The sequence below is a fragment of the Mercurialis annua genome, linkage group LG6 (assembly GCF_937616625.2).
Source record: "Mercurialis annua linkage group LG6, ddMerAnnu1.2, whole genome shotgun sequence".
Lineage (NCBI taxonomy): Eukaryota > Viridiplantae > Streptophyta > Magnoliopsida > Malpighiales > Euphorbiaceae > Mercurialis > Mercurialis annua.
Genome location: NC_065575.1, coordinates 45227321 through 45254883, shown reverse-complemented (window position 1 = coordinate 45254883; position 27563 = coordinate 45227321). Strand labels below are relative to the sequence as shown.

At 33.9% G+C, this 27563-nt stretch overlaps 3 protein-coding genes across 3 annotated transcripts; all 3 read left to right on the top strand.

The window, feature by feature from the left end:
* The first annotated feature begins 4417 nt into the window (after window positions 1-4417).
* Window positions 4418-7433, top strand: LOC126687435 (COP9 signalosome complex subunit 1). The gene is made up of 6 exons (XM_050381996.2): window positions 4418-4870; window positions 4957-5277; window positions 5883-5999; window positions 6080-6165; window positions 6672-6906; window positions 6974-7433. Exons 1-6 carry the CDS (start codon window positions 4505-4507, stop codon window positions 7148-7150), a joined length of 1302 nt encoding a protein of 433 aa, XP_050237953.1. The 5' UTR covers window positions 4418-4504; the 3' UTR covers window positions 7151-7433.
* A 594-nt stretch (window positions 7434-8027) lies between these two features.
* Window positions 8028-12544, top strand: LOC126687096 (probable pectin methyltransferase QUA3). Its single transcript, XM_050381470.2, has 7 exons — window positions 8028-8673; window positions 8804-9007; window positions 9097-9307; window positions 9394-9655; window positions 9856-10230; window positions 11249-11344; window positions 12087-12544. Exons 1-7 carry the CDS (start codon window positions 8248-8250, stop codon window positions 12307-12309), a joined length of 1797 nt encoding a protein of 598 aa, XP_050237427.1. The 5' UTR covers window positions 8028-8247; the 3' UTR covers window positions 12310-12544.
* An 8723-nt stretch (window positions 12545-21267) lies between these two features.
* Window positions 21268-27213, top strand: LOC126686534 (homeobox-leucine zipper protein ANTHOCYANINLESS 2-like). Its single transcript, XM_050380635.2, has 9 exons — window positions 21268-21998; window positions 22102-22331; window positions 22409-22526; window positions 22599-23282; window positions 23374-23475; window positions 23560-23772; window positions 25333-25507; window positions 25590-25957; window positions 26401-27213. Exons 1-9 carry the CDS (start codon window positions 21816-21818, stop codon window positions 26821-26823), a joined length of 2496 nt encoding a protein of 831 aa, XP_050236592.1. The 5' UTR covers window positions 21268-21815; the 3' UTR covers window positions 26824-27213.
* Window positions 27214-27563: the final 350 nt, after the last annotated feature.

Here is a 27563-nt window from a genome sequence, read left to right as displayed (position 1 = left end):
GGTTAAAAACTGCAAAACCAATAATTAAACCGTTAACCGATTTAATGGTTAACCGTTTAAAATTTTAGGTTTTGATTTTTAATTTTAAAAATTATATTATTATGAACCGGTTTACAAATTATTCTCATGGACCGGTTAACCGGTCCATGCGCACCCCTAATAAATATTAAAATATTGGTGAATACGATAAAGTGACGTGAATATAAAGAATAAAAAATTAATTTTATTCAGTTAAATATATTTAGGAAAAAATGGTCTTAATTAGCATATTATTGAAATTAATGATCAAATACAAGAAATTATTTTTATTGGAAATTTTTATGGACAACAAAGAATATCTTGCTTTGCATGAGTCTGATCAAATACTTTTAAATTTTATAATAGAATGCGAAAATACACTTACAAATTATGAGACGTTTTATAATTAGTAATAAATGTAAAAGATGCAATATAGTAATAAAAGATTACTAGGGTAATCGGCCAATCAATATTATTTTATCGGTACAATATCTGATCCTACTCTATTAATAAGTTTTATTATACTAATTTTGTTGGATGTAGTATATATATTTTTATATTATATAATGAAAATCTGCAGCGTAACCCGGGTATTGTGCTAGTTAGCACTAAGTGTATACATAATTAACCAACACGAGGACTTCGCCAAGGGGACCCTTTATCTCCACTCATTTATGTGTTGTGTTATGAGGGTGTCACACATATCCTAGCAAGGGCAGTGCAAGCAAACACACTGACAGGAATACGTATAGCTAAACATTGTCCAACTATTACACATATCTTCTATTTGCAGATGATACTATCATTTTTTCGAAAGCCACATTTTCAAACATAACTGTAATTCAACATCTTCTTAAGCAATATGGCGACATCAGTAGGCAGTATATAAATTTTCACAAATCGTCAGTTATTTTTAGTGTCAATGTTGATCCTTACCATAGAAGCCTATTGACTCATCTTCTTCAAGTTCCCCAAAACATCATTCAAGAAAAATATATGGGCCTCCCGTTTCAGCTACAGCGTTCTAAAACTCGTTCTTTTGCTGGTATTGTCTCCACAATTGTATCTAAGTTACATGGATGGAAGGAGCAATTCTTATCTTCAGCTGGCAAAGAAATTATGATAAAAGCCGTAACATCTGCTATTCCAGTCTATGCCATGATGTGTTTTATTATTCCAAAATCCCTTTGCACCCGTATTACTCGGGCAATTCGTCAATTTTGGTGGGGACAACAACTTGACGAACGGAAAATTTGTTGGATATCTTGGCAAACAATGAATAGAAGTAAATGGGAAGGAGGACTTGGCTTCAAGGATTTGGCAACCTTTAATCATGCGCTTCTTGCTAAACAATGCTGGCGACTGTTACATTCCCCACATTCACTATTATATAAAGTGTATCAAGGGAAGTATTTTCAAAACTCAGATTTTATACATGCTTCCATAGGTAACAGACCTTCGTGGGGATGGCGTAGCCTCCGTTGGGGTTTCCAACTACTCTCTAAGGGTCTCAGATGGCATATTAATAGTGGCACTTCCATACACTGTCTTTCAGATCCATGGATTCCGAGCTCATATCCTTTTAAACCCAAATACTCGGCCAATATTCATCTTGCTCCCCAATTTGTGGCACAAAATTAATCCTCAACAACGCAGTTGGAATGTGCCATTAATTCAACAAATCTTTGATGCAGAAGATGCCTCAACAATTCTTTCAATTCCTCTTCCTTATTGGCCGCGACAAGACAAATTTAGTTGGCATTATACATCCAATGGACAATATTCTGTCAAATCAGGATATTACATGGCTTTACACCAAGGTTTCCAACCGTTTACATCGTCTATTCCTGCACTGAACAAAAAAGATTGGCAATTCTTATGGGGCTTATTGATTCCTCATAAACAGAAGCTTTTTATATGGAGATGTCTGCATGATGGTCTTCCGACAAGCATAACTTTAAATATACGCCTACATGTTGATGCGACATGTGGGTTCTGTGGAATACAAGAAGATCTTATGCACATACTTTTCCATTGCACTAGAGCTCAACAAATTTGGCTCACTTCCCCTTTAAATTTTCGTTTCATATGGGAAATGAATTCTACCTTTGCAGTGATATGGAAACACGCTACATCTCAACTTCAGCAATTGGATCCTTCTGATGCAGCTACTCACCTTTTTGTTTCCATCCTTTGGCATATTTGGAAATCTCGAAACAAATGGATTTTTCAGGGTTTAGAGACTCCTACACTTACTGTTATAAATACTGCTCTTCAAACATGCCAGGAATTTGAAGAAGCTCGGAGGTCGGACCAACCAGGAACACGTAGGACATCACATAATACCAGTCAGTCTGTTCCGGAAGACACAAATATGGCAATTCCGGATGGATTTCAAAAATTATCTTATGATGTTGCGGTGAATTCTCACAAAAAATTTGGTTGTATTGCGGTGGTGGCCATCAACTCTTCTCATTCACGTCTACTCAAATTTTCAGCTGTTTTCCGACATATATGGGACCCTGGCATACTGTTTGACACTTCGAGAGACTATGAATTGGGCAATTCAGAATGAATGGAAGAATGTTATTTTTGAAGGCGATGCACTCCAAGTATCCTCTATTATTAACTCCAACATTTGTAATGTTGCAGTTTTACAGGGTATTTGTGAAGACATTTGGCATCTTAGACGATCCTTCACTTCGACAATCTTTCGATACATTCCGAGACGGGCAAACAAGCTAGCGCACCAATGGGCACAATCGGTCAAAGCTTCATATAGTTAACCTTAATCATTTTTGTTTCTTGATTTTTTAGTTTTGTTGTTCTTCTATCTATCTCTGTTTAAAAAAAAAATCAAATAAAAATGGCTTAATCACTAAAAAATACCAAACCTATACGTTTTGTGTCAATTATAGCCAAACCTTTAAAAATCACCAGATTTAGCCAAACGTTATATGTTCTGTTTCTTTTTTAGCCATTTTTAAATCGAACCGGTTTTTTTGACACCATGTCGTCCACATCACTGCCAACTAAGCAATTGGCTGGCATGACAGCTGAAATATTTAAATAAGGTTTGGCTATAACTGACAAAAAAAATAGGTTTGGTATTTTTTGGGTGAATAAACCTGATTTTAAATTTAAGCCAATTATTAAATTTAATAATTAGTAAATTAATTATATCATTTATGAAATTTATATATATTTAAAAATAATTAATATTTCCTATTTCATACTAATTAAAATTAATTTTAATTTTTATTAAACCTAATTAAATCTAATAAATTTATATTATAATATATTTTAATAAATATGTAATTAAAAAAATGAATTAATGTATTACTTAAGAATTAATGTTGAATTGAATTTGGTGAAAAAGTTTAATGTTCATGATGATTTTGATTTTGATTTATTATTTTTAATGTTGTTGAGATCTTGTTATGACTTGGTTTAGATAATAAATAAAATAGTTATGTGTAAATTAAGATAAGTTTTTGGATATGCCGAGTAAAATGACATATGCGTTTATGCTTATAAACATCATGATATATATTGATTACACCACAATGAGCTTCAATTTTTAAAGAAAAAAAATGAGAAAATAATTACACTCGTCCTATTAAATAAGCAGTCTATTCAGCGATTATTTTTATGTTTATGTGTGTATAGTTGAATTATGAACACTGTCGTATGTTTGTTGTGTATATTACTCTCAGATTGTTCGTCGGAAGACGAACAATTGGGTCTCAAACGGCGGCGGTGTCAAAGAACCGACGACTGGAATTAAAAAAAAATGTTAAGATGAATATGACATTTTTTTGTTTTTAATAGAATTTAAATTAATTATATATCCATCAAATATGTAAAAAAATTATTAGAATTATTTAAATTTAATAAAAAAATAAATTAATTTTAATTAGCGTTAAATAAAAATATTACTTTTTAAATATATATGAATTTTATTATAATATAATTAATCATTTTATTATTTAATTTAAAAATTAGTTTTATTCACCAAAAAATACCAAACCTATGCATTTTGTGTCAATTATAGCCAAATCTTATTTAAATATTTCAGCTGACATGGCAGCCGATTGCTTAGTTGGCGGTGACGTGGACGACATGGTGTCAGAAAAACCGGTTCGATTCAAAAATGGCTAAAAAAAAAACAGAATATATAAAGTTTGGCTAAATCAATCTGGTGATTTTTAAAGGTTTGGCTATAATTAACACAAGACGTATAGGTTTGGCATTTTTTGGTGATTAGCCCAATAAAAATTTGGTCAAACGTGTAAATCTTTACCTTTCAGGAAAAAGAAAAATAGAGTTTCAATAAAAAAAAAAATAGAGTGGCAGTATTAAACGATGTCGTTTGTACAAAAGTTAATACAGTTCTTCTCTAATTAGCGGCCTGCCAGCCTGCCTGAGAGAGCAAAATCAAAAATTAGAAGCCCTATCCCCCCGAGGAAAAACACCGCCGATCACGATGGAAGCCGACGAAGAGATTTACGCCAACGGAGGCGACAGTACCAGCCACCCTAGACCAATAATCAGCGGCGAGCAGCTCGACATCGAAGCATACGCCGGTCTCTACTCAGGAAGAACCAAAATCGCAAGGCTCCTCTTCATAGCCGACCACTGCGACAACCCTACTATGCAATTAGAGGCGCTGCGAATGGCGTATGAAGAAATCAAGAAAGGCGAGAACACACAGCTGTTTCGCGAAGTTGTTCTTAAACTCGACGGCAGACTTGGCCCTAATTATGGTACGGATAGCTCCTGGTGCGAAACTGTTGATCGGAGAGCCGACCAGCGTAAGGAGAGGCTCGAGAACGAGCTCAATGCGTACAGAGTAAGTAAAACCCTAGCTTAATTGTCTTTGTAATTGATGACGTGGCATTCGATTAGGGTTTTAATTTGTTGTTAATTTTGTTGCAGACGAATTTGATTAAAGAGAGTATAAGAATGGGATATAATGATTTTGGAGATTTCTATTATGCACATGGCGCTCTAGGTGATGCTTTCAAAAGCTATGTTCGGACTCGCGATTATTGTACTACATCGAAGCATATTATTCATATGTGTATGAGTGCGATTCTTGTTAGTATTGAGATGGGTCAGTTTAGTCATGTTACTAGCTATGTTAGTAAAGCTGAGCAAACTCCTGAGGCTCTCGATCCTGTTACTATTGCGAAGCTACGGTGTGCTGCTGGATTAGCTCATTTGGAGGCTAAAAAGTATAAGCTTGCTGCCCGTAAGGTTTGTCAGCTTCTGCATTATTAGTTCTCTATTCTATGCTCATTTTGTGAAGACTTAGAATATCTGCATTGTGGTTACAAGTGTATTATACTTTGTAAGTCATGAGATATATGCCTAGTGTAGCTGAGATAGCTATATTGCAGTAATCTATTATAAAAGTTGTAACATGGCTTTAGACTGATAATTTTTGGCCAGTAAGGATAGGTTTTTGAAGGACTTGGGGGATATGAGAAATTGATTCTGTGTTTAACGCTAGTCACTAAAAATAACAATTTGATGCTAAGACGTATCAGGTTGATATAAATCCCGCTGTGATCAATAAATATGAGAACAAGAACAGCATAAGTTCCGTTTGGCTATCACGGGACTTTAGTTTTTTTAAAAATTTGTGGCTTTGTTTCTCTGTCTGGCAATATCCTTGCTTTTGTTTGGCTTATGATAGTTGGGCCTTTCTTATAAATGTTGAAAGGCAACGAGTTTCATATACCAAAACTCAATGACGCTTAAGTACTACTTGTGGATCCTCATTATGAGTGTGTATATTGTGTTGTTAGCAGTGGATAATCTTATTTTCTTGCAATTTTTCTGTTGTCGTATGTGTTCAGTTCCTTGAAGTGGCTCCTGAATTGGGAAATTCTTTCAATGAAGTCATTGCACCTCAAGATGTTGCAACATATGGAGGGCTCTGTGCTCTTGCAAGTTTTGAGCGGACAGAGCTGAAGGTATTTCATCATTTCTGATTCTATGACATCTTAATGGGAACTTCAGTTCTAATTTCTGATTCCATAATTTTCATTTGCAGAACAAAGTAATAGACAATTTGAACTTCCGCAATTTCTTGGAGTTGGTACCTGAAGTGAGAGAGCTAATTCATGACTTCTACTCAAGGTACACTAAAACTGCAAAGAATATGTTATCCTAATTTCGTATAGTATGCTTTGATTTTGTGACAAATTGCTACAAAATAGCTAGGAAAAATTGCGGTGGTTACACTTCTATATGATACTCTTAAGTATAGCAAGGCAGAGGAAAATAACTTATGTATTTAATTTCATCTATTTAACAAAAATGCTATTAAGGTTGGATTGTTTTTAATTCGGGGTGTAACTCAAAACTAGAGAAGAAAACCGATAGTGAGGTGGTGAATCTACCACATCTTCCTCCTTTTAGTGAGGGACATGCAAGAAGCTAAAACGTTGCAGGTTAAAATATTTGTTTGACATTCTTATGCTATTCGTCAGGAACGGAATAATGAAACAAAAGGCTGCCATTTCTAATGTCTTATTTCCAACTGTTTAACGGTCTTTGACTCTTTATCATCATCGTGAATCTTTTTGGGTTCTTTTTTGGTTAAAATCCTGATAACATAAACATCTCGTCTTGTTTCATTGCAGCCATTATGCTTCATGTCTAGAGTATTTGGGAAATCTCAAAGCAAACGTACTGCTCGACATCCATTTGCACGATCATGTTGAGACATTATACGATCAAATTCGTAACAAAGCCCTCATTCAGTACACACACCCATTTGTGTCTGTTGATTTGAACATGATGGCAAATGCTTTTAAAACAAGTGTTGCAGGGTTAGAGAAAGAACTCGAAGCCTTGATCACCGACAATCAAATACAGGTGTTTGTTCTTGCTTCTGTTTGTATCCTCTTCTTTGCTTTATTATCAAACTATATTTCGTTTGCAGGCACGGATCGATTCGCACAACAAAATTCTTTATGCACGGCATGCAGATCAAAGAAACGCCACATTTCAACGAGTTCTACAAACCGGCAGTGAATTCGATAGGGATGTTAGAGCAATGCTGCTGAGGGCAAGTCTTATCAAACATGAATATAATCTGAGGGCTTCTCGGAAACTTTAAATTAATTGATTTTGGAGCTTGACGGACTTTTTTTTTTATTACAATTTCTGGAGCTGTTCAAGATAGTAGATTGCATCTTAAAGGCATCAAGAAACTTGATTTTTTTTTTTTGAGCTGGGATCATGCAGTACCCTGGTCAGCATATCTCATTTAGTTTACTGAGCTGTCCATGGTAATTAGATTTTGAGGATTACAGGGTGCATGTGTAACAATTGCAAGTATCGGGGGGTGAACTTTTATTTTTGTATATACTTGGATATATACCAGAAATTGCGGTCGTTAATTTCTTTTGCAATAAAGGTTCATTTCAGCCCTCCCACTTAGAACAAAAGACCAAAAACATCTAAATTGGTGATTTTTGACAAATAAATCCACAGTTCATCAAATCTGTATCATTTTACCCCCAATGACCCTATACTATAATTTCAGGATATACATTTTTAGAATTCTAAGGTAATACAAAATATATGTTTTTAGAATTCTTGGGTAATATTGCTAAATTTTATCAAGATGTCGGTTTATTTATTTAACAAATTTGAACACTTTTGATATCTTGTAATAAGTTGGGGGCTTAAATGAACTTTTGCTGATTTATTTTGTCACGTTATTTTTACTATTAAGCCTAAAAAATACGAACTATGAGAGATTAATTAGTACTTGAATAGATCTATTTTATTGGTTTAATCATTTTCTTAAAGAAGGATTGGCTTTGCAGCTGTCGTGCTGCAGCTATCTAATTACATCAATTAAAACAAATTTCATTTGTCTGTTACCAAGCCAACTATCTATTAGTCACAGCTGTACTACACCTCGCCACAATCTCATGCATTCACCGTCAGATCCATCACCGCCAAGTACAAATAGCCCTGTCCACTTCCACCTCTAACTAATACCACACTTGCAAAGACTTCCCAAACTTTCCACTCCATCTTCACCGATGGAACTGTAAGAAAATCCAATCTGTAACGCAGCTTCTTCTTCAAAATCCCCTCACCGTAACTTATTAAAACCACCGTTAATCTCCGCCGTTCAAAAAGATAAAAAAAATCAGTATCATCACAATGTTTTAATCAGATCCGAACACACCAGAATCAAAAATGGGTCACTTAAATCTACCGGCGTCTAAACGGAACCCTAGACAATGGAAGCTTCTAGACCTAGTAACAGCAGCATTCTTCTTCTTAGTATTTCTCTTCTTCCTATTAGTCTTCACTCCACTAGGCGACTCTCTCGCCGCCTCCGGTCGTCAGTCTTTACTTCTATCCACGTCAGATCCACGTCAGCGCCACCGTTTAGTGGAGTTGATTGAGGCTGGCCGACATACTCAGCCAATCGAAGCTTGTCCTGCGGATTCCGCTGATCACATGCCGTGTGAAGATCCAAGGCGTAATAGTCAGCTTAGTAGAGAGATGAATTTTTACAGAGAGCGGCACTGTCCGGTTCCCGACGAGACGCCTCTCTGTTTGATTCCTCCTCCTAACGGCTATAAGATTCCCGTCCAATGGCCTCAGAGTTTGCATAAGGTATCCGAAAATCGAAATGTTGTGTTTGTAATGTAATTTGATTGAACTAGAAATGAATTTATGCAGCTAATTGGTATTATTGAGTGGATTGAATTGACAATTAGGCTCTAAGTTAACTACTATGCTGTAGATATGGCATGCAAATATGCCGCACAATAAAATTGCGGATAGGAAAGGGCATCAGGGATGGATGAAGGAGGAAGGTGAATATTTTGTGTTTCCTGGTGGGGGCACTATGTTTCCTGAAGGGGCTATTCAATATATTGAAAAACTCGGACAGTATATTCCTATTAGCGGCGGTGTGTTGAGGACTGCGCTTGACATGGGATGCGGGGTAGGAGTTGTTTTCCAGATTGTTTTTGCTTTTAGATGTTATGTGTTGGATGATAAATGTGGCGTTCTGTGATTTGATTGTTATTGTAGGTTGCTAGTTTTGGAGGTTATTTGCTCAAGGAAGGGATATTACCCCTCTCGTTTGCGCCTAGAGATTCACACAAATCACAGATACAATTTGCCTTAGAAAGAGGAATTCCGGCATTTGTTGCGATGCTTGGCACTCGAAGACTCCCGTTTCCTTCTTTCTCCTTCGACTTGGTGCATTGCTCTCGGTGTCTGATCCCTTTTACAGCCTATAGTTAGTTCTCTTTTCCTGAGGGCTTGTGCATTTCTTTTTGTTCAGCTACATCTAGTTAGTTCTTACTGTGGAATAATATTTTTCAGATGCAACTTATTTTATGGAAGTGGATCGATTACTTCGCCCTGGAGGATATTTGGTTATCTCTGGTCCTCCTGTTCAGTGGGCTAAACAAGACAAAGAATGGGCAGATCTCCAAGGTGCGGCAAGGGCACTGTGTTATGAGTTGATTGCTGTGGATGGAAACACTGTCATTTGGAAAAAACCAGCTGCAGATTCATGCCTGCCTAACCAAAATGAGTTTGGGCTTGAATTATGTGAAGACTCGGATGATCCTAATCAGGCCTGGTAATAAGCTAGCAATGCATTCTCAATTTCTGAGAGTCGAGTGGAAATGAATTTTAAGAAACTTGATGAAAAATACCTTTTTGGCCACATTGTCATGTATACGTAATATTATGATTTTGACTTTACAGTGTTTGATATGTGAGATGTAATCTGATTGTGACTAGCCAGCGATCTTAGAATAAGGTTTATTTGTATTGCAGGTATTTGAAATTAAAGAAATGTGTGAGTAGGATGGCTTCTGTTGATGGAGATCTTGCTGTTGGGACAATCCCAAATTGGCCAGATAGGTTAACAAAAGCTCCTGCAAGGGCCATGATGATGAAAAATGGAATTGATCTGTTTGAGGCTGACACTCGACGATGGGAAAGGAGGGTATCATATTATAGGAATTCATTAAATATGAAACTAGGGACTCATGCTATTCGCAATGTCATGGACATGAATGCGTTTTTTGGGGGTTTTGCTGCAGCACTGTCATCTGATCCTCTGTGGGTGATGAATGTTGTTCCTGCTGGCAAATTGTCAACTTTGGGCGTCATTTTTGACCGAGGCCTCATTGGGGTGTACCATGATTGGTAAGTTAGTCTTGCTCTTTATTGAAAATGAATAAAACTGTATGTGGATGTTACTACTATTGATAATATGTATTTCTTAGCCTTCCAAAATTGTTGAACAAGCTATGATCAATTTGTTGCATATGATGAAGTTGTCTATAAAGGGCGGTTCAATTAGACCCAGATAGTCATAACAATTTACTGTCTGGACTTGTGCCTAGTCCGTGCATTTGTTGCATCAATGGTTAAACTGGAAATGGAAACCCGTATCCTAGTGTTCATTGTAGTATCTCCTTTTATAATGTGTAAATCAGGAAACAGCATGGAATATGCTGCAGTGGTGATGTAACTTTGTTTGGTGGAGGCGGGGGAGGAATTTCTGGTTAAAGCTGTACAGCACATATATCAAGTGGAGTAATCAAATGGAATGTGGATTCACATGCCTTACATATGGGAGAAACTATACTACATAAATCTGATTCTGCTAAACAGAAAAGCTCAAAAGATTAGAGACCATGAGAGTAAAATTGTTCTTTTAATTATTGGGCTCCTAAAGCAAAATTGAGTTAACATTAGCTTTTACCTCCCGTTTGCAAGTTACAATGTAATGTTGGGGGCAATCTGCTAGGATGTGGTACTCTAGGAAAGAAAGTTCTGCCAGTTTCGTGTCTGAATTTTCATCATCATGTCTAGGAGATTTTTATCATGACCATTTGTCTTAACTACTAGTTGTTAACATCGTCTTTTATTGCAGCTCGTATTCCCAAATAGTATTGTGATCGTCATCCTGTCATTACATTATTATTGCTGCACATTAAATAAATAATGCGGGTTGTAAATTTTTTATTTTGCTGTATTTGGAAATTTTGGAATGCAACGGCCTACATGGCCTTCTCCTCTATTCATTGCTGTTTGTCAATTTCTCCATGTAGTTATCTTGTTAGTGGAAATGAACTTGTCTTGGAATTATATCAAGTTAACAATTGCAACACATCTTACTTTTACTTATGGTACTGATTATGCTCTTAATTTGTAACAGGTGTGAACCTTTCTCAACATATCCTCGAACTTATGATCTCATCCATGTAGCCAACATTGAATCGCTAATTAAAGATCAAGGCTCAAGCAAACACAGGTACTGTGAATCTACATTATGTAGTTCACTCGATAGTTAATAATTTCCTATTCGTTTTAACCATATTAAGAAAGTTACCTGCTTCATTAGGAATTTGTGGTTTTTTTGTGGAACTCTTTTGATAGCAGCTAGCTGATTGACACCTGCCTTTGTTTGCCTTTTCTATTGCTTGCTTGCTGTTTAGGATAATTCATTCTTCTTTTATCAAAATACGGAAACATTGTTGTCCATTATTCTTTCAGGGAAAGGAAAACTATCGTTGGAAGTTTAATATAATCGTGATAATCTGCCTGTTTATCTTATGCTAGGCATGCATGCTTCATTAGCATGTTGATCTGCATTAGTAAGTAGAATTGAACAGCATATGATGCTTCGTGCTATAACTTTTTTCCCCATTTCATGCATGATTTTGATTGTAAGAGATTGATGTAGCATTATACTACATAACAAGTATTATGCTCTTGGCTTGTTGTTTCCTAGGTTCTCTTTATATTTGTTGGTTCGATACTTGGACGTCGTTCAATTGGTGAAGCAGTGAATTATTCTTTGTATTTTATGATTATAAATATGAAATCTGCCACATAAAGTCTTCTTGATTTACATAAAGTAGTAGTTTATTGCATCTCTTGCATAAAACTGGTGTTTGTGCAAGTCGAACTCCATTTATTTGCAACCTTAGCCACATTAGCGAGCTTACTATCGTTAAAATTCGGAAGTTGATCAGTCATAAATTATATTGCAGATGTAACCTTGTTGATTTGATGGTGGAAATGGATCGAATATTACGTCCAGAAGGAACGGTTGTGATTCGCGATTCTCCTGAAGTTATCGACAAAGTGGCTCACATAGCTCATGCTGTAAGGTGGACGGCTACTATACATGAGAAAGAACCTGAATCGCACGGGAGAGAACAAATTTTGGTAGCTACAAAAAGTTCCTGGAAGCTTCCTTCAGCATCTCACTGACACAATTGCTCTTTGTAATGTACCATTTTGTCCCTCCCTTTTTCTCTTTTTGTTAATTCTTATATGATGCCAATTTGTAATCTGCATCCATAAAATGGCTGCAGATTCCTTTCTTGATTTTGTTCTGCTATATTTATGTGAAGGAACAGTAGGAAGTATAAAAATGAAAAAGACATTCAGTTTTATGTTCAGAATAGGTATAGCTGAAGGAATGATAATTTCATATTGTGATCCATTCCAACGTATTTGACTGTCACGATTCGACATTACCTTCTTCCTTGCCTTCTTGACCTAGGGGTGTAACTCGAGAGCTACTTGGATTAATTCAAAAAATTAATTGACTCGATTAATAATTTAATATTGAGTTGAGCTCGAATTGATTGCCAAATCAAGTTCAAATATTAAAATACTCGGTTCGGTAGGCTTGCGAGGTCGAGCTTTAGTTTATTTACGTTTTTATCCTTCAAATTATATTCACTTTGTCGACAGTTTAGGACAAACCTATAAATTAAGAAATTTAGTTTCTCTAGGTAAAATGAATTAGTTTATAAAAAGTATGCTTTACTTTTTTTTAATTGTTCATTTAAGTGAAATTATCCCTTTTTTTGTCTTAATTTTAAATATAAAGATATATAGAATATTATTTATCAAGTCATTAGTTAATTAATATGTTATGAAGGCACAAATTTAGTTCTACAAAACTGAGCCACATATTTAATAGAATATTTATATGAAGGATAAATTTGAAAGATAATTGTTAAAACCATCTAAAATTCCTAAAACGTTAAGTATTTAGAGAGAAATATATTTGCATTGATTTATTCTTAATTAATGTAATATTAATTTTATGAATTTTTTTTGCATTTTTTTAATATATTTCATTATAATTAATAAGGGCACATATTAAAATTACTCATTAAAGTAGTCTGAGTGTGAATAATTTTTTTTACAGTGGGGGCCTATAATTTCAAATAAAAAAATTTAAAATCATGTCCATCAATTTGAGATGGTTGGAGCGTATAATTACAATTATTTTTTTATATGAAAAAAAATTAATTTTTAAATATTACAGATAATCAAGTCGAATTTGATCTTTAATTACTCTATTACATACCAATGAGTTGTAGCTCAAATGGTATAAGCGTTCGCAACAATTTACTATATTGTGGTCTAAATTTTTTACACAAGTGCGTTTTCCTTTACAATTATCAAAAAAAAAATATTCTATTACGTTCGAGTTGAGTTCGAACTCTTAAAATAAAATTTGATTGAATTTATACGTTCAAGTTTAGCGGTACTTCAACTCAATGCGATTGCAGTCAAGTACCGTTGTGAAGTCCGGCAAATTGGAGGCAACGAAAGGGGCAAACCCCGTGTAATAAGCGCGGATGGTGGCGTGGGATAGGTGAGAAAATAAATTTGGTTGGGTAGAATTGGACCTTGTTTTCACGTGTAAGTCCATACAAGGGTCCCATCTTATTAACTTTACACATTCATTCATGTTCGTTCAGTCTCTGAATTACAATGCAAACTGTTTGGCTTCCCTAATAACACAAGAAAATGAGACCCCAACTCATAAAGTTAGGAGGCAATAACCGGTCAAGTTTGGCGAGGTCGTATGCATAAGGAGCGTGTCTACGTAGTGTTTGATATAATGTTTAGCAAAGAATGTTACTTTTAGGGTGTCAAAATTTGTCATGACACACTAACAAGATTCGCCTAACGCGAAAAAAATAACAGATTAGAGTTGAGGTTAAATGTTTTTTATGTTATAAGCGACTTAATTTGTTTATAATACGACTTAAAACGTGTCATGCTGGGTTGGCATTCGAATTCATCCAGTCTGGTATAATTTAAAACTTATAATACCATGTCCACTAGACCCGAAATGTCGATAAATGTACAAATTATATCGTATTAGTGCTATTTATATTGGATATGGTTAAATAAATGAGTTTAATATGTTGTGTTAGTATATGATCAACTTTTGGTAATTTTTATAAATGAATCAAACGTGTCACATTGGTATATATTTCATATTTTTATTCGTTTATAATAAATAGATTAAATGGATTGTGTTGTTATGACTCACAATTGACCAACTGATTAAGCGTACTATATAATTCATTTAATTTTGTGCCTTGTTAATGTTAACACGATTATTTTATGAGTTGTCCGTGGGTCAATACGATACGAAGACGTCCCATTAATTCATTTTGACACCTTTAAATGATCAAGGATGTAGAAAAATCAAACTAAATCAAATAAATAATTAAACTAACTCCATAAATTTGATTCGGTAGTTAAACTCCGCTCCGAGCTTCGATTATACTGAAACTTTATAGGTGGTAGAGGAGAAGGCCTGAAAAAATAAGGAACATAACTCATTATATAAACATACCTTGTTGATATGATTCATATTCTAATTAACTCATTTATAATAATTGGATTAAGTGAGTTACATTGCTATGACTCGTATGAGTCACATAGCTATGACTCATAATTGACCAACTAGATTAAACTTGACATGTATAATTCGTCTTGTCTCGTATCTTGTTTATATTTACCTATTATTAAATTATTTATATTTGACACTCTTAAATGATCAGAGATATATAAGAATCAAATCGAATCAAACCAAACCAAATAAATAATTGAACTTAGCAACTAAATTTGATTCCATAATCGAACTCGCTCTGATTGAACTGAAACCTTATGGGTGGTAGAGGTGAAGGGACTCATTCATAACTCATTATATTGTCAATGCCACCTTTTTGGTTAACTCGGTACAATCCTTTCCGAGAGGGACCATCTTTGAACTTCTAATGAGAAAATATGAACTCTTGTCATAATCTATCTTTGAAATTCATTTTTTCAAACTTCATTGCCTAGAAGATTGCTTTATTTACAAGAAAGAGACTACACTTTCATTCATCATCCAAACTTATACTACATTCCAATTCAATCTTTTAAATTTTCCTTTTGGTTGTTCCATTATAACTAACACTTTTTATTTATGATAATTTTTTATTTTCTTTTTCTACTAATTTTCTTTTATTATTTTTGTTAGATTTTTTTAAAATACGTGATATTTAATGTAATATGAAGATATGAAAATAAAATTACATATTATTTATTGGTTTTTCTAAAATAATGTATGTAAAATACTTTTTATTAGATTGAGAGGAAATATAAAACATGTTTAACTTTTTCTTCTATAACAATTTTTAGATTTTTTTATATAAACTATGTCTATCACATCATTTGTAGAAAAAGCTTATGACATATAATACATTATTAAATTGATTGTAATATTATAGTTTAGTTTATTAAAGTTTTCGCACATTAAATGATGTGTTATAGTATCTATTGGCTATGTCTAAGAATGAAATGATAGACTATGTTTATGTAAGAATTTGTCTATTTTTCTATTATTTTGATAGCTGCTCTAAACCAAGATGATGACTAGATGATCTTGTATAACAGACAGCTTAATTACATACATAATTTACTGCAATACTAGTAAATATAATCATAATCAGTTTCCTTTCAAATTAATCATTTTGAGTTTGATTTTTATGTTCAACATAGGCCGAAAGATAATTCTTAATGCTCAGGCTGAAGGTTTCTATATGATATAGAAAGAGCATATGATATGATGGATAATTATTTATCTTATAAACAAATGAAAAAATATTAATATAAAATTAAATAATAATTTTTTTACTACAGAAAATTCACCTTTTAAAAATATTATGGATCCGCCCCTGTACAAAAAGAACTAGGGGGTTGGGCGCATCCGCCAATCTCAGCAATTTTAATTGTTTCTATCGTCAAACAATGATTTGCAAAGTCATCATCGTTTTCGGTTATATTTTATTTTTAGTCATTTTATCACACCCTTAACTCGGTGGCTGACTATTATTTCCCCCCTCACCTCCTTCATTCATTTTTATGGTTCTCCATATAATATTGACTTAAAGCTAATTTACGAACTAAAATTTCTTATATACCAGCTTATGTTGAAGTTGCTAGAAACTAGAAATACGACTTGAACATAATTTCTTTAGTTCCTTTTTCAAAATACAGAGTCATCGCCTAAAGATAAAAGAAAGGCGGCTTAGATTGCATTAACAGTCATGGGCTACAACACCAAAAATATTAAAACAACGCCATTAATGCAACAGCATATAAGAAATGGAGGTGGTCGGCCAAATATACTAATAAAAATATCAAAATATTATCTAACACATTACATGTACCCCGTTAATTTACAAAACTCTCTCTTAACATATGACTTTACATTTTAGACATGTATGTAAGGGCGTCAAAAGTTTATATAAATCCACTTTATTGATACGATTAAAACCAATATGAATATAGTCCATTTAACTAAATATATTGAAACTTCCAGTTCTAACATAACACAAATTTTAAATGGCAACACGGCACGACCACTGACAGCATGCCTCTCCCTCCAAATTTTTAAAATTGTTAAAATTAGCACCAACATTTGAATATTTTATAATTTAACCCCCTTAATTTTTAAGTTTGTCTATTTATATAGTGTTTATTGCAATTTGACCCTCGCTATGTTGAAGTCCTAGTTCGTCACTGGGCACGACTAACATATTAAAATAAATAAATAGTACAGCAAACACAAATAATACAACTAACATGATTTACTTAACCTATACGACTATTTAAAATATTTAAAAATCAATTAACCTTAAATTTATCAATATGTACCCAAATTATGCACATTTAATATAATTTAATTTAAATTTTTAATAACTTTTTTAAGATTTTTTAATAATTTCAAATGTTTTTACTTTTATACTATCACGAGTCGTATAGTCTATAAATAGGTTAGGCAGGTTCGCGAATCAATCCATGACACACTCATTTATTTCGTGTCATAAACTGTTGACACAATTTTGAAACGAACCCGCTAAGTCGATCCGTATCCGCTAATATTACGATTTTGCAAAATCAGATTCCGGTCTCATGATATATTTTGACAGCCTTATATATATATTGATTATTTAAACTGAAAAGGAGAAAACTTATTATTAACACTCGAGCGTTGTAATATAAAATGACGTGATAAATCTGTTGCATTAGATAAATAGTATTATAGAAAAACACTTTTTTTCCTTTCAGAGAAGGAAAAAAATGGCAATATGGGTATCTGAAATGTGTTGTTGTATCCTTATACCTGGAGTCATGGAATTAATTAGGGATTGTTGGCATGCATGGCCAGGAAAATTAAAGGAATTTAGGGTTTCTGTTCAGATTACAACCAAAACAGAGTGAAAGGTCATGTGGCTTGTGGGCCTAAAGATTATAACATAACCCTTTTACCCACTCTTTTGCATTTTCATTACTCTTTCTTTACATCTCCACTTTTTTTTTAAAGACTTTTGATTGCAAAATGCCACTTTTTGTGACAGATTTTGATCTTTTTTTACATGTTTATTAATAACATATACTAACTAGTATGGCAACTTCTTTGTATTTTCTCTATTTCTGAAACATGCTTTTTCCTTGTCCTTCATATCTACTATGAGTTGCACTCTCCTTTTGTACTTATGGAGATGAGACAAATAAATTAGGTTGAAATTTTGTAATCATGCTTTAAAATTAGCTAAAGAAGTTATCAGTTTTTCAATAAAATCAAGCCAAGTGAATGTGTGACAAGTAGGCTACCTCATCATAACGATTTGGACTACTCGGGAACTACTCGAATCAACTCAAACAATTAAAGTCGAGCTCGAGTTATTAGAATTTATTCTCGAGCCAAACTCAAATATATATATAAAAAAGACTTGTAAAGCTCACGAGTCTAAACGAGTTTCTCATACACATAATGATAATAATTTATTTTTAGCTAAATTATTTTTTAAATCCAAATATTTACGTTTTTTATAAATTGCGACTAAACCTTTTAATTTTTTACAATTATATGTCAACTTAAAAAGTTTATTACAATTGTTGTCAAATTTTTAACGTCTCACTTTTTAAATCCAAATTTTGTTGTCTTTACCAATTGCGACCAATTGGAAAACTATTTAGAAATTGAAGTCATTATATACTTAAAAGATTTGATCGCAAATTGACTATGGATGCAAATGTTTGGATTTAAAAAGTGATGTTCAAATATTTAAATAGAATTGCAACAACTTTTCAAATTGAAATATAATTATAAAAATTTAATCGCAACTGATAAAAAAATGTAATTTTCTGGATTTAAAAGTGATTATAATGACTTTTATACCTTTAAACGCATCATATATATGATAATTTTTGTTTTTCATTGAACTTATTCAAATCGATAGACGCAAATAATTTGAATGTTAATTGTTTAGCTCATATTTAAATCTTAAATTTGTTTGAGTTTGAACTCAAACTCGATCATATCATTTATATATAGCTCGATTTATTTACGCCCCTAACTCATCAATAATTCTATTGATCTTCACTCATTTACATACATTTTCCATATATTTTTGACACTATTATCAAATATGGTAACTAAAAGGAACAAATGTGATAAATACCCCAAATAGGACATAGCTAAATCAAGCAAATAAGGTTGTCAAAAGGGCAAATGCAAGAATAATTATTGCTAAAACTGAAAATAAATCACAAATTACCTCATCTAGTACTAAGTATTATCAAAATTAACTTATTTGATTTCAATTTATGAAGGATGAATGGTACAGCTAGCTACTTCAATTTCCTAAAATTATTGAAAAATCATAAATGGTGGCAGTTTTGATGACTAGAAATTTGTTGGGTAATGGGTGCATGATTTACAATTGTAGCCAAAGAGCATTCAGTTCTCTTCCTATCAAATTTGTAGTATCCAGTTGTATAAATAATTCATACTAAATCATTTCCTCATAATTTGTTGCAAGAATAAATGAACAGTGGTCATGTTTTTGCTCATCAATACAATTCATTTTGTAATTGGATGGTTGGTGTACTGTTTTCTTTATTTTTTCTGCTTCAATTTTTTGGCTATTGATTGAGTGCTAGTAATTTACTAAGTATATACTTTAATTTAATTACGGATGATCCGATGGATAAAATTAGCTTGTCGTAATACACAAAGTATAATATTTCCTCTATCCCGTTAAAATATAAAATGTTCTTATTTTTTGTCTCATAAATATAAAATTTAGTTTTTTTATAATTGAAAAAGGAGAATTTGTGGAAGAATTTGAAACAATTTGCTGCCCAACGATTATATAATAAATATAAAATTTACCGTCTTAGTGAATCCTAACTAGCTCGGTTCACATTAATCCTCGTAATGACTCCAGATATCAAATGTTGCTTGTACTTAAAAAGTTTCAAACAACTTTAATTTAAATTAATTGAGTGTATCCAGTTTTAAAAACATTCATTATTGTATAAGCAACAAACTAAATGTACTTTAGTCTTTGATAAAAAAAACAAACTAAATGTACTGCCAGTAAGGAGTATCTAATTAACTTTGATTACATAATAATCATTCTAGTTACAACAATAATTAAGCCTATTAAATAACAATTATTGTTTCAATAATTAGTAATTTTGGAATCCATAATCATATTTGAAATACATAAATAGCAATTCTCCTTCTTTGAGTATTAAATTTGGTTGAAAATGGACTGCGATGATACATGGAAAGTCAAATAAGATCATCATTTCATACTCATGTTCCCAGTACATTTCTTAATTATTTGCCATCATTGCATTACCATATGGAATTTTTACCATTTCATAAGGTAATTCGGTGAATATGGCAGTAAATTTCAGATTAAAATAGCAGAATCACCCCATTCCTATTATGCCCCCTTAATTTAGGATGAGCAAGAAAATAAAAAGATAATACAGTACTCAAAATCTTATTCTGCTGTTTAATGTCCTAATTTGTAATTTATAAATTATTACTAGTATTATTTTTGGTATAGGTTTAACATTTGGTGTCTTGGATGTCATTTTGAAATCTTTTATATCTAAATTAATTTTTATTTGACCCGAATTTTTATTTATAAAATTAAATTTTAAACGGTTGTATGTCTGGATTCTAAAAGTATATTTTAAGCCCGCAGTGTCATTATAAGCATCCTAAAAGTAATTAAGAAATATTTTAAAAAATCACCTACATATCTGAGTCAAGTATAGCATATTAATAATTTCATCATATCTATAATTTTCAAATCTTATTAGAAAAAAATGGTCAATGACTGTTGATTTTGACAAAAGCCATCTCAATTTAATTTATAGAAAAAACAATATTAAGTATTATTTCATTTATAGTTTATAGCAGTATGAATAAAATAATCTACATGAAGTTTAGTCTGACCAGTTGGACTTTTAAGTCTTAATGTATAAAAAATCAAAAAAATCCAAATTGATAATTAATTTTAAATTATTCCCATATGAAAGTAAGCAGAGTATTTTGGGCCAAAAACCATTATTCGGATTGATAGTTCCACACATTGTTGTAATATGTTATTTTCTCAATAAGTCAATCAATAATTACGATATTAAAATATTTAATTATTATTTAATTTCCATCATCAAATACCAAAAATCGTAAATATTTTGTTAATTTGTTATACGAATAACATAGCACAATCATATATTAATCTCTTCAATTAGTAACATATTTTTGGACATTTTCCTAATAATCTCATTCAAGATTGAAACAGTTCCTACAAAACCCTAAAAATAGAAGTATTCAATTGGTTCTATAATCTAAAACCAAAACTACAATAGAAGTTGAAAACAGGGACAAAGACAAACAACGGATCCAAACCCCTGTAAAAAGTAAAAACTTTTCAAACCCATACCCAGTTTTTCCTTTTTCCTTTTTCCTTTTCAGATCAAAAAAATAAAATCCATTTTATTCAACAAAGTTTTTAACTTTTTGATTTTTATTTTGTAGTATTATGAACTGTTATTATATTCACAGACTTTGAGAGAAAGAAAGAGAGTCAACCGATCCTTTTTGGATCTTTGTATTTGTAAGGCTTCGAAGACTCCACCACAGATTGCCTTTTATCTTTCTTTTTTCTTCAACTTCATCTTCTCTGCAACAATCTTCTCTCTAACCATGCACACACCACAACTATTCTATTTTACCATCCTACCCTTTAACTAGGGTTTCCCATTCTTGTTCCTTCAAAACTCACCTGCAGATTCTTGTTAAACACTCAACAGCAGACAAAAAAAAGAGAGAGGGATAGAGAACGAAGAGCTGAGCAAGAGTTTTGTAAGGGTTTGTTTTTGTTTTGCTGGCCTTTTTTCTCTTTCTTTCTCTCTACAGAGAAAATTTAGAGACATTTGGACATTATTATACTCTTCTTCAAGTGTAGACAAATCCGTTTTTAGAAGTGCTGATTTTATGAAAAGAAACGGAAGCAAATCTCTGCTTGATGAGTGCTGTGTGAAAATAATAATAATTTTTGTTTAAAGAAAAAAGAGAGGAAAAAGAGGCTATAAACAAGTTCATGAGTTTTGGGGGTTTCCTTGAAAACGGAAGTCCAGGTGGTGGTGCAGCAGGTGCAAGACTCGTTGCTGATATTCCTTACCACACCAAGAATATGCCCACTGGTGCAATTGCTCAGCCGCGACTCGTTTCTCCCTCACTCACTAAATCCATGTTCAACTCACCCGGCCTCTCACTCGCTCTCGTACACTCTCGCACACACCCTACTCCTTAGTTTATGCTCAGTTCTTTTCTTGATTCTTCAACTTATAGATGTTTTTTTTTCTTTTGGATGGTTATATTTTTAGCAACAACCGAACATAGACGGTCAAGGTGATCATCTCCATGTGGCGAGAATGGGGGAGAATTTTGAGACGTTGGGTACTGGTAGAAGAAGCAGAGAAGAAGAGCATGAGAGTAGATCTGGTAGTGATAATATGGACGGAGCTTCCGGTGATGATCAAGACGCTACCGACAAGCCTCCTCGGAAGAAAAGATATCACCGACACACTCCTCAGCAAATTCAAGAACTTGAATCGTACATATCATACCATTTTTTAAATATTTTAATCTACTTAAACACCATTTAATCTGATTATTTGATGATTTTGACAGTCTGTTTAAAGAGTGTCCTCATCCTGATGAGAAACAAAGGTTGGAGCTTAGCAGAAGGCTTTGCTTGGAGACTAGACAGGTCAAGTTTTGGTTTCAAAATCGGAGAACTCAAATGAAGGTACTTTTTTCTTAAAAAAGAAACTTCATTTTTTTCGATATTTTCTTGTTATTGAATTAATTTGCTGCCCAGACTCAATTGGAACGACATGAGAACTCGCTGCTCAGGCAAGAAAACGATAAGCTTCGAGCGGAGAATATGTCGATTAGAGACGCTATGCGTAACCCAATGTGTTCTAACTGTGGCGGTCCGGCTATAATCGGTGATATTTCACTTGAGGAGCAGCATTTGAGGATCGAGAATGCCCGATTAAAAGACGAGCTAGATCGTGTTTGTGCGCTTGCCGGGAAGTTTTTGGGTCGGCCTATTTCTTCATTAGCTAGTTCTATGGGTCCTCCAATGCCTAACTCAAGCTTGGAGCTTGGTGTTGGCAGCAATGGTTTTGGTGGTTTAAGTCCTGTGCCTACAACATTGCCTTTAGGGTCTGATTTTGGTGGTGGGATTTCAACTTCTTTGCCGTTAGTGACTCAAACTAGACCTGGGAATGCTGGACTTGATAGATCGCTGGAGCGATCTATGTTCTTGGAGTTGGCGTTGGCTGCAATGGATGAGCTGGTTAAAATGGCACAGACTGATGAGCCTCTTTGGATGAGAAGCTTAGAAGGTGGTAGAGAAATATTGAACCATGAGGAGTATATGAGAACATTCAATCCTTGCATTGGGATGAAACCTAGTGGATTTGTATCGGAGGCTTCGAGGGAGACTGGCATGGTCATCATCAACAGTTTAGCCCTTGTTGAGACTTTAATGGATTCTGTAAGATCATTTAATTACTTTCTTGATTTTGTTCTTGATTTATGTTCAATTATGAGTATTAATTTCTCGATTCTGGTTTGTTTTTCTCAAGAATCGATGGGCAGAGATGTTCCCTTGTATGATTGCCAGAACTTCTACCACAGATGTGATATCTAGTGGCATGGGTGGAACTAGAAATGGTTCACTTCAATTGGTAAGCAATGTAATTAAACCATTTATTAAATCCTTGTCTCAGTCTTGGATATAGATGCTAATTAGGCCATTTTTGGTATCTTAGATGCATGCTGAGCTGCAAGTGCTTTCGCCTTTGGTCCCCGTTCGAGAGGTCAATTTCCTCCGATTTTGCAAGCAGCACGCCGAGGGTGTTTGGGCTGTTGTTGACGTATCTATCGACAGTATCCGAGAAACTTCCGGTGCACCCGTATTTCTGAACTGCCGAAGGCTTCCGTCCGGCTGCGTAGTTCAAGATATGCCTAATGGGTATTCAAAGGTAAATGATCTTCACTTAGAAGTTTGTTGATTTATTTGTTGTCTTATCTTTAGCTTAAGTTGAGATAAGTTTAAGTGAACATAATGATAAAAACCAGGAGCATTTTTCATTCCCAAGCCAAGTTAATTAGGCTCATTCATCTAAGTGTTTTGTTTTGTCTAGTGATTACTCACTGAATCACCACAGTGTCATGATTCCCCAATTTATTTTAGTTTATCAACAAATCTGAACCTTCCTAGACTCTGAATTACTAGTATTTTATTGATTTGGATGCTTCTTTTGGTCCCCAAATCTTGTTGTTTATTAATTTCAAGTTTCAACAACTAGGGTTTCTTAATAAATTTAAAAATTTACTAATAGTACTTTACGAATTCGAGAATACCACATTAAATTTAGCATTAGAAGGCTCCATTACTTAATTTCTGGTGCCTTGAACACATTGATTTCATATACTAGTGTAGAAGTAAATGCCTAGTAATCTTCAACTTCGATCGAATAAACAATATTTTGATGTTTCTATTCCAATCTTTGATGCTGTCTTGATTCAATTAAATAATTGATCTTGATTCTTGAATATGATCTGGTTCCAGTCTTATGCTGTATTTCTATTTTGTAATTAAACTAATCACATACCCACATAGTCAAACTCCAAGACCCACTATTTTGTTTCCACATGAAAATCCCATCTTTATTTAGACTATTTTAGACAACAGTACACATCTCGATGTCACCTTCTACGTTGTACCTTGTTCTTTCAAATCTTTCATTATTTCTAACTTTTTTAGTTCATGTTAATCCTTTAATTTAGACCAACCTCGAGCCATTTCCCAGATTTGCCTCCATTTTTGTTTTTATTCATCACATTATACATTAACAATTTTAATATAGTATAGTAATCTTAGATAGCACGGACAGGATACCGGAAAATAAGATATTTAAATACGGATATGGCGAAACATTGTTATTTTAATATTTACTACTCCCTCCGTTCTTTTTTAGTTGTCCATTTAGACAAATAAATTTGTCTACATTTAGTTGTCCATTTAGAATTTCAAGATAACATTAGCTATTATCTTCCAAATTTAACCCTCCCTAATAAATGACTCTATAACTCAATTTACAAAGCATTTATTATATAGTAGGGTTATATTAGTATTTACTTCTATTATTTAAGACAAAAATCCCACTATCTTAATATGTGCAATTTTGGCTAAATGGACAACTAAAAAAGAACGGATGTAGTATATAAAAAATCAACTTTTGTATCCGATACATTTTCTGTATCGGGACAGGTTTATAAAATGAAGTGTTCGTGTTACATCTAATAACCCTAATGAAATTTTATTCTAATTAATTAAATCTATAATACATCTCATGATCTTTAATTTTTAATCATTATTAGTTGACAAAAAATATCTGAACACAATCTTTTGAGATATTGTAATAAAAAGAAAATCATTCACCAGGTATCTATCAATAATCAATAATCAACAATTGAATAATTAAATAAAAAATCATTGATTCTGTAATCTAAAGAAAATAATTAAATAAAAATTACAGGTTACTTGGGTTGAGCATGGAGAATATGATGAAAGTCTTATTCATCAACTTTATCGGCCATTGATCGGCTCCGGTATGGGTTTCGGCTCCCAGCGTTGGGTCGCCACCCTTCAAAGACAATGCGAGTGTCTGGCCATTCTCATGTCCTCTACTGCTCCGGCGAGAGATCACACAGGTTCATTATAAGTTCTTCAATGGAGTTTATTTTATTTTATTTTTTTGCAAAATATATTAATTGTTTTTGATTAATGGTGCAGCCATTACTGCGAGTGGGAGACGAAGCATGTTAAAGCTAGCTCAAAGAATGACTGACAACTTCTGCGCCGGAGTCTGCGCGTCGACGGTCCACAAATGGAACAAATTAAACGCCGGGAACGTTGATGAAGACGTTAGAGTCATGACTAGGAAGAGCGTGGATGATCCCGGTGAGCCACCCGGCATCGTTTTGAGCGCTGCAACTTCCGTTTGGCTACCGGTTTCTCCACAGAGACTGTTCGATTTTCTACGTGATGAACGGCTCAGAAGCGAGTGGGACATTCTATCCAACGGCGGACCTATGCAAGAGATGGCCCACATCGCCAAGGGCCAAGATCACGGCAACTGCGTCTCCCTTCTACGTGCAAGCGTAAGTATAAGCTTAAATTTTTAATTTTAACCCTAATATTATTTTATTTCTTGTTTTGGGACAAAATATTGTCACATGGGGATAATATAATAGAGCAGTAGGGTCAAAATGAAAGATGAAGAAAGGTTGAGTTAAAAAGGACAATTTTGGAAATTGGATGTATCTAAATGGACAATCTGCTGAAGCTGATTTTGGGACAGTAGTTTTGTTTGGTTTAGCTTTTTAATTTTTTAAAAAGTCAATATAAAAAACACCTGTCACCTTTCTCATCTCATCATCAGCTTTTTTGAAAACTTTTTTGATTGATTTTTGTAGTAAAAAGTTGAGTTTGACTCTCTACACTGACAATACATGAAATTGGCAAAAAGTATTGGCAGTTTATGTAATTGTTTTAAATATACGAGGGTATTAATGTAATTTTGTATACTTTTGGGTGAGTACAGGCTATGAACTCGAACCAGAGTAGCATGCTGATATTACAGGAGACATGCATAGACGCAGCGGGGTCGCTTGTAGTGTACGCACCCGTTGACATTCCAGCCATGCACGTGGTGATGAACGGTGGAGATTCAGCTTACGTAGCCTTATTACCATCGGGATTTGCTATTGTACCTGACGGCCCAGGGTCACGTGGGTCACCTACTGCTAACCAAAATGGGGGCCCATCAGGTAACAACGGTGGCGGCAACGGTGGCCAAGGTCAAGGCCAGAATAGAGTGAGTGGGTCCCTCCTGACGGTGGCATTCCAGATACTGGTAAACAGTCTCCCTACGGCCAAGCTCACCGTAGAGTCGGTGGAGACAGTCAACAATCTGATCTCATGCACTGTCCAAAAGATCAAAGCAGCCCTCCAATGTGAAAGCTAAGCTGATTAACGATCGTGTCTTGTTTTTTTTAACGTTAGTGTGTCTGGTTTATAATTTTATTAGCTGTGTGGGGCTGGTGAGTGAAACAAAATGATAATTTGAGTGTAATTTTGTGGGTGTTGAGTCAAGAACGAACCGCGCGCGCTGGCTGATGACTCGGTTGCATGCATGCAGAAGCTAACCTAATACGCTTTGGCTAGCAAGCAACCTGGTTTTCTTTCCGAAACACCGACAGGGCATGGGTGGTGGTTCGGGTATTGACTCAGGTCTACCCCTACTGAGTTTATTGGGCTCGTGTTTAAGTTTAGTTTATGAGAAAGAAAGAAAAAGAAAATTTAAATTCTGAGACATTAATTAAATTTAATCCTCTCTTAATTTTTGTTAATTAAATATCGTCGTGTGCAGTTTTTGTAATAATCTAATCTTTTTTTACTAAATGTAACCCTTTGGTAATAATAATATTTTGTCTAACTAGATAGGGTTGCGCGTGGTGCATGCAAATGACGCGCCACCGTGGTGTGTCTGAATGTGATAAGCAGGTGAGTGGTGAAAAGAGCATTAAATGAGAATGCAGAAGTTGTTAGGAGAAAACGTTGATATCATTTAATGCTGGAGTTTTGGCTGTCTCCAGGGCTACGTGTACAGACCAATGAAAATTTGACACGTTTAGTTCTGATAAAGAGAAGTTATTAGGTGACAGATCATAGTGTGTGTGTGAAAGTAACGGGGTTTTGGTCTGG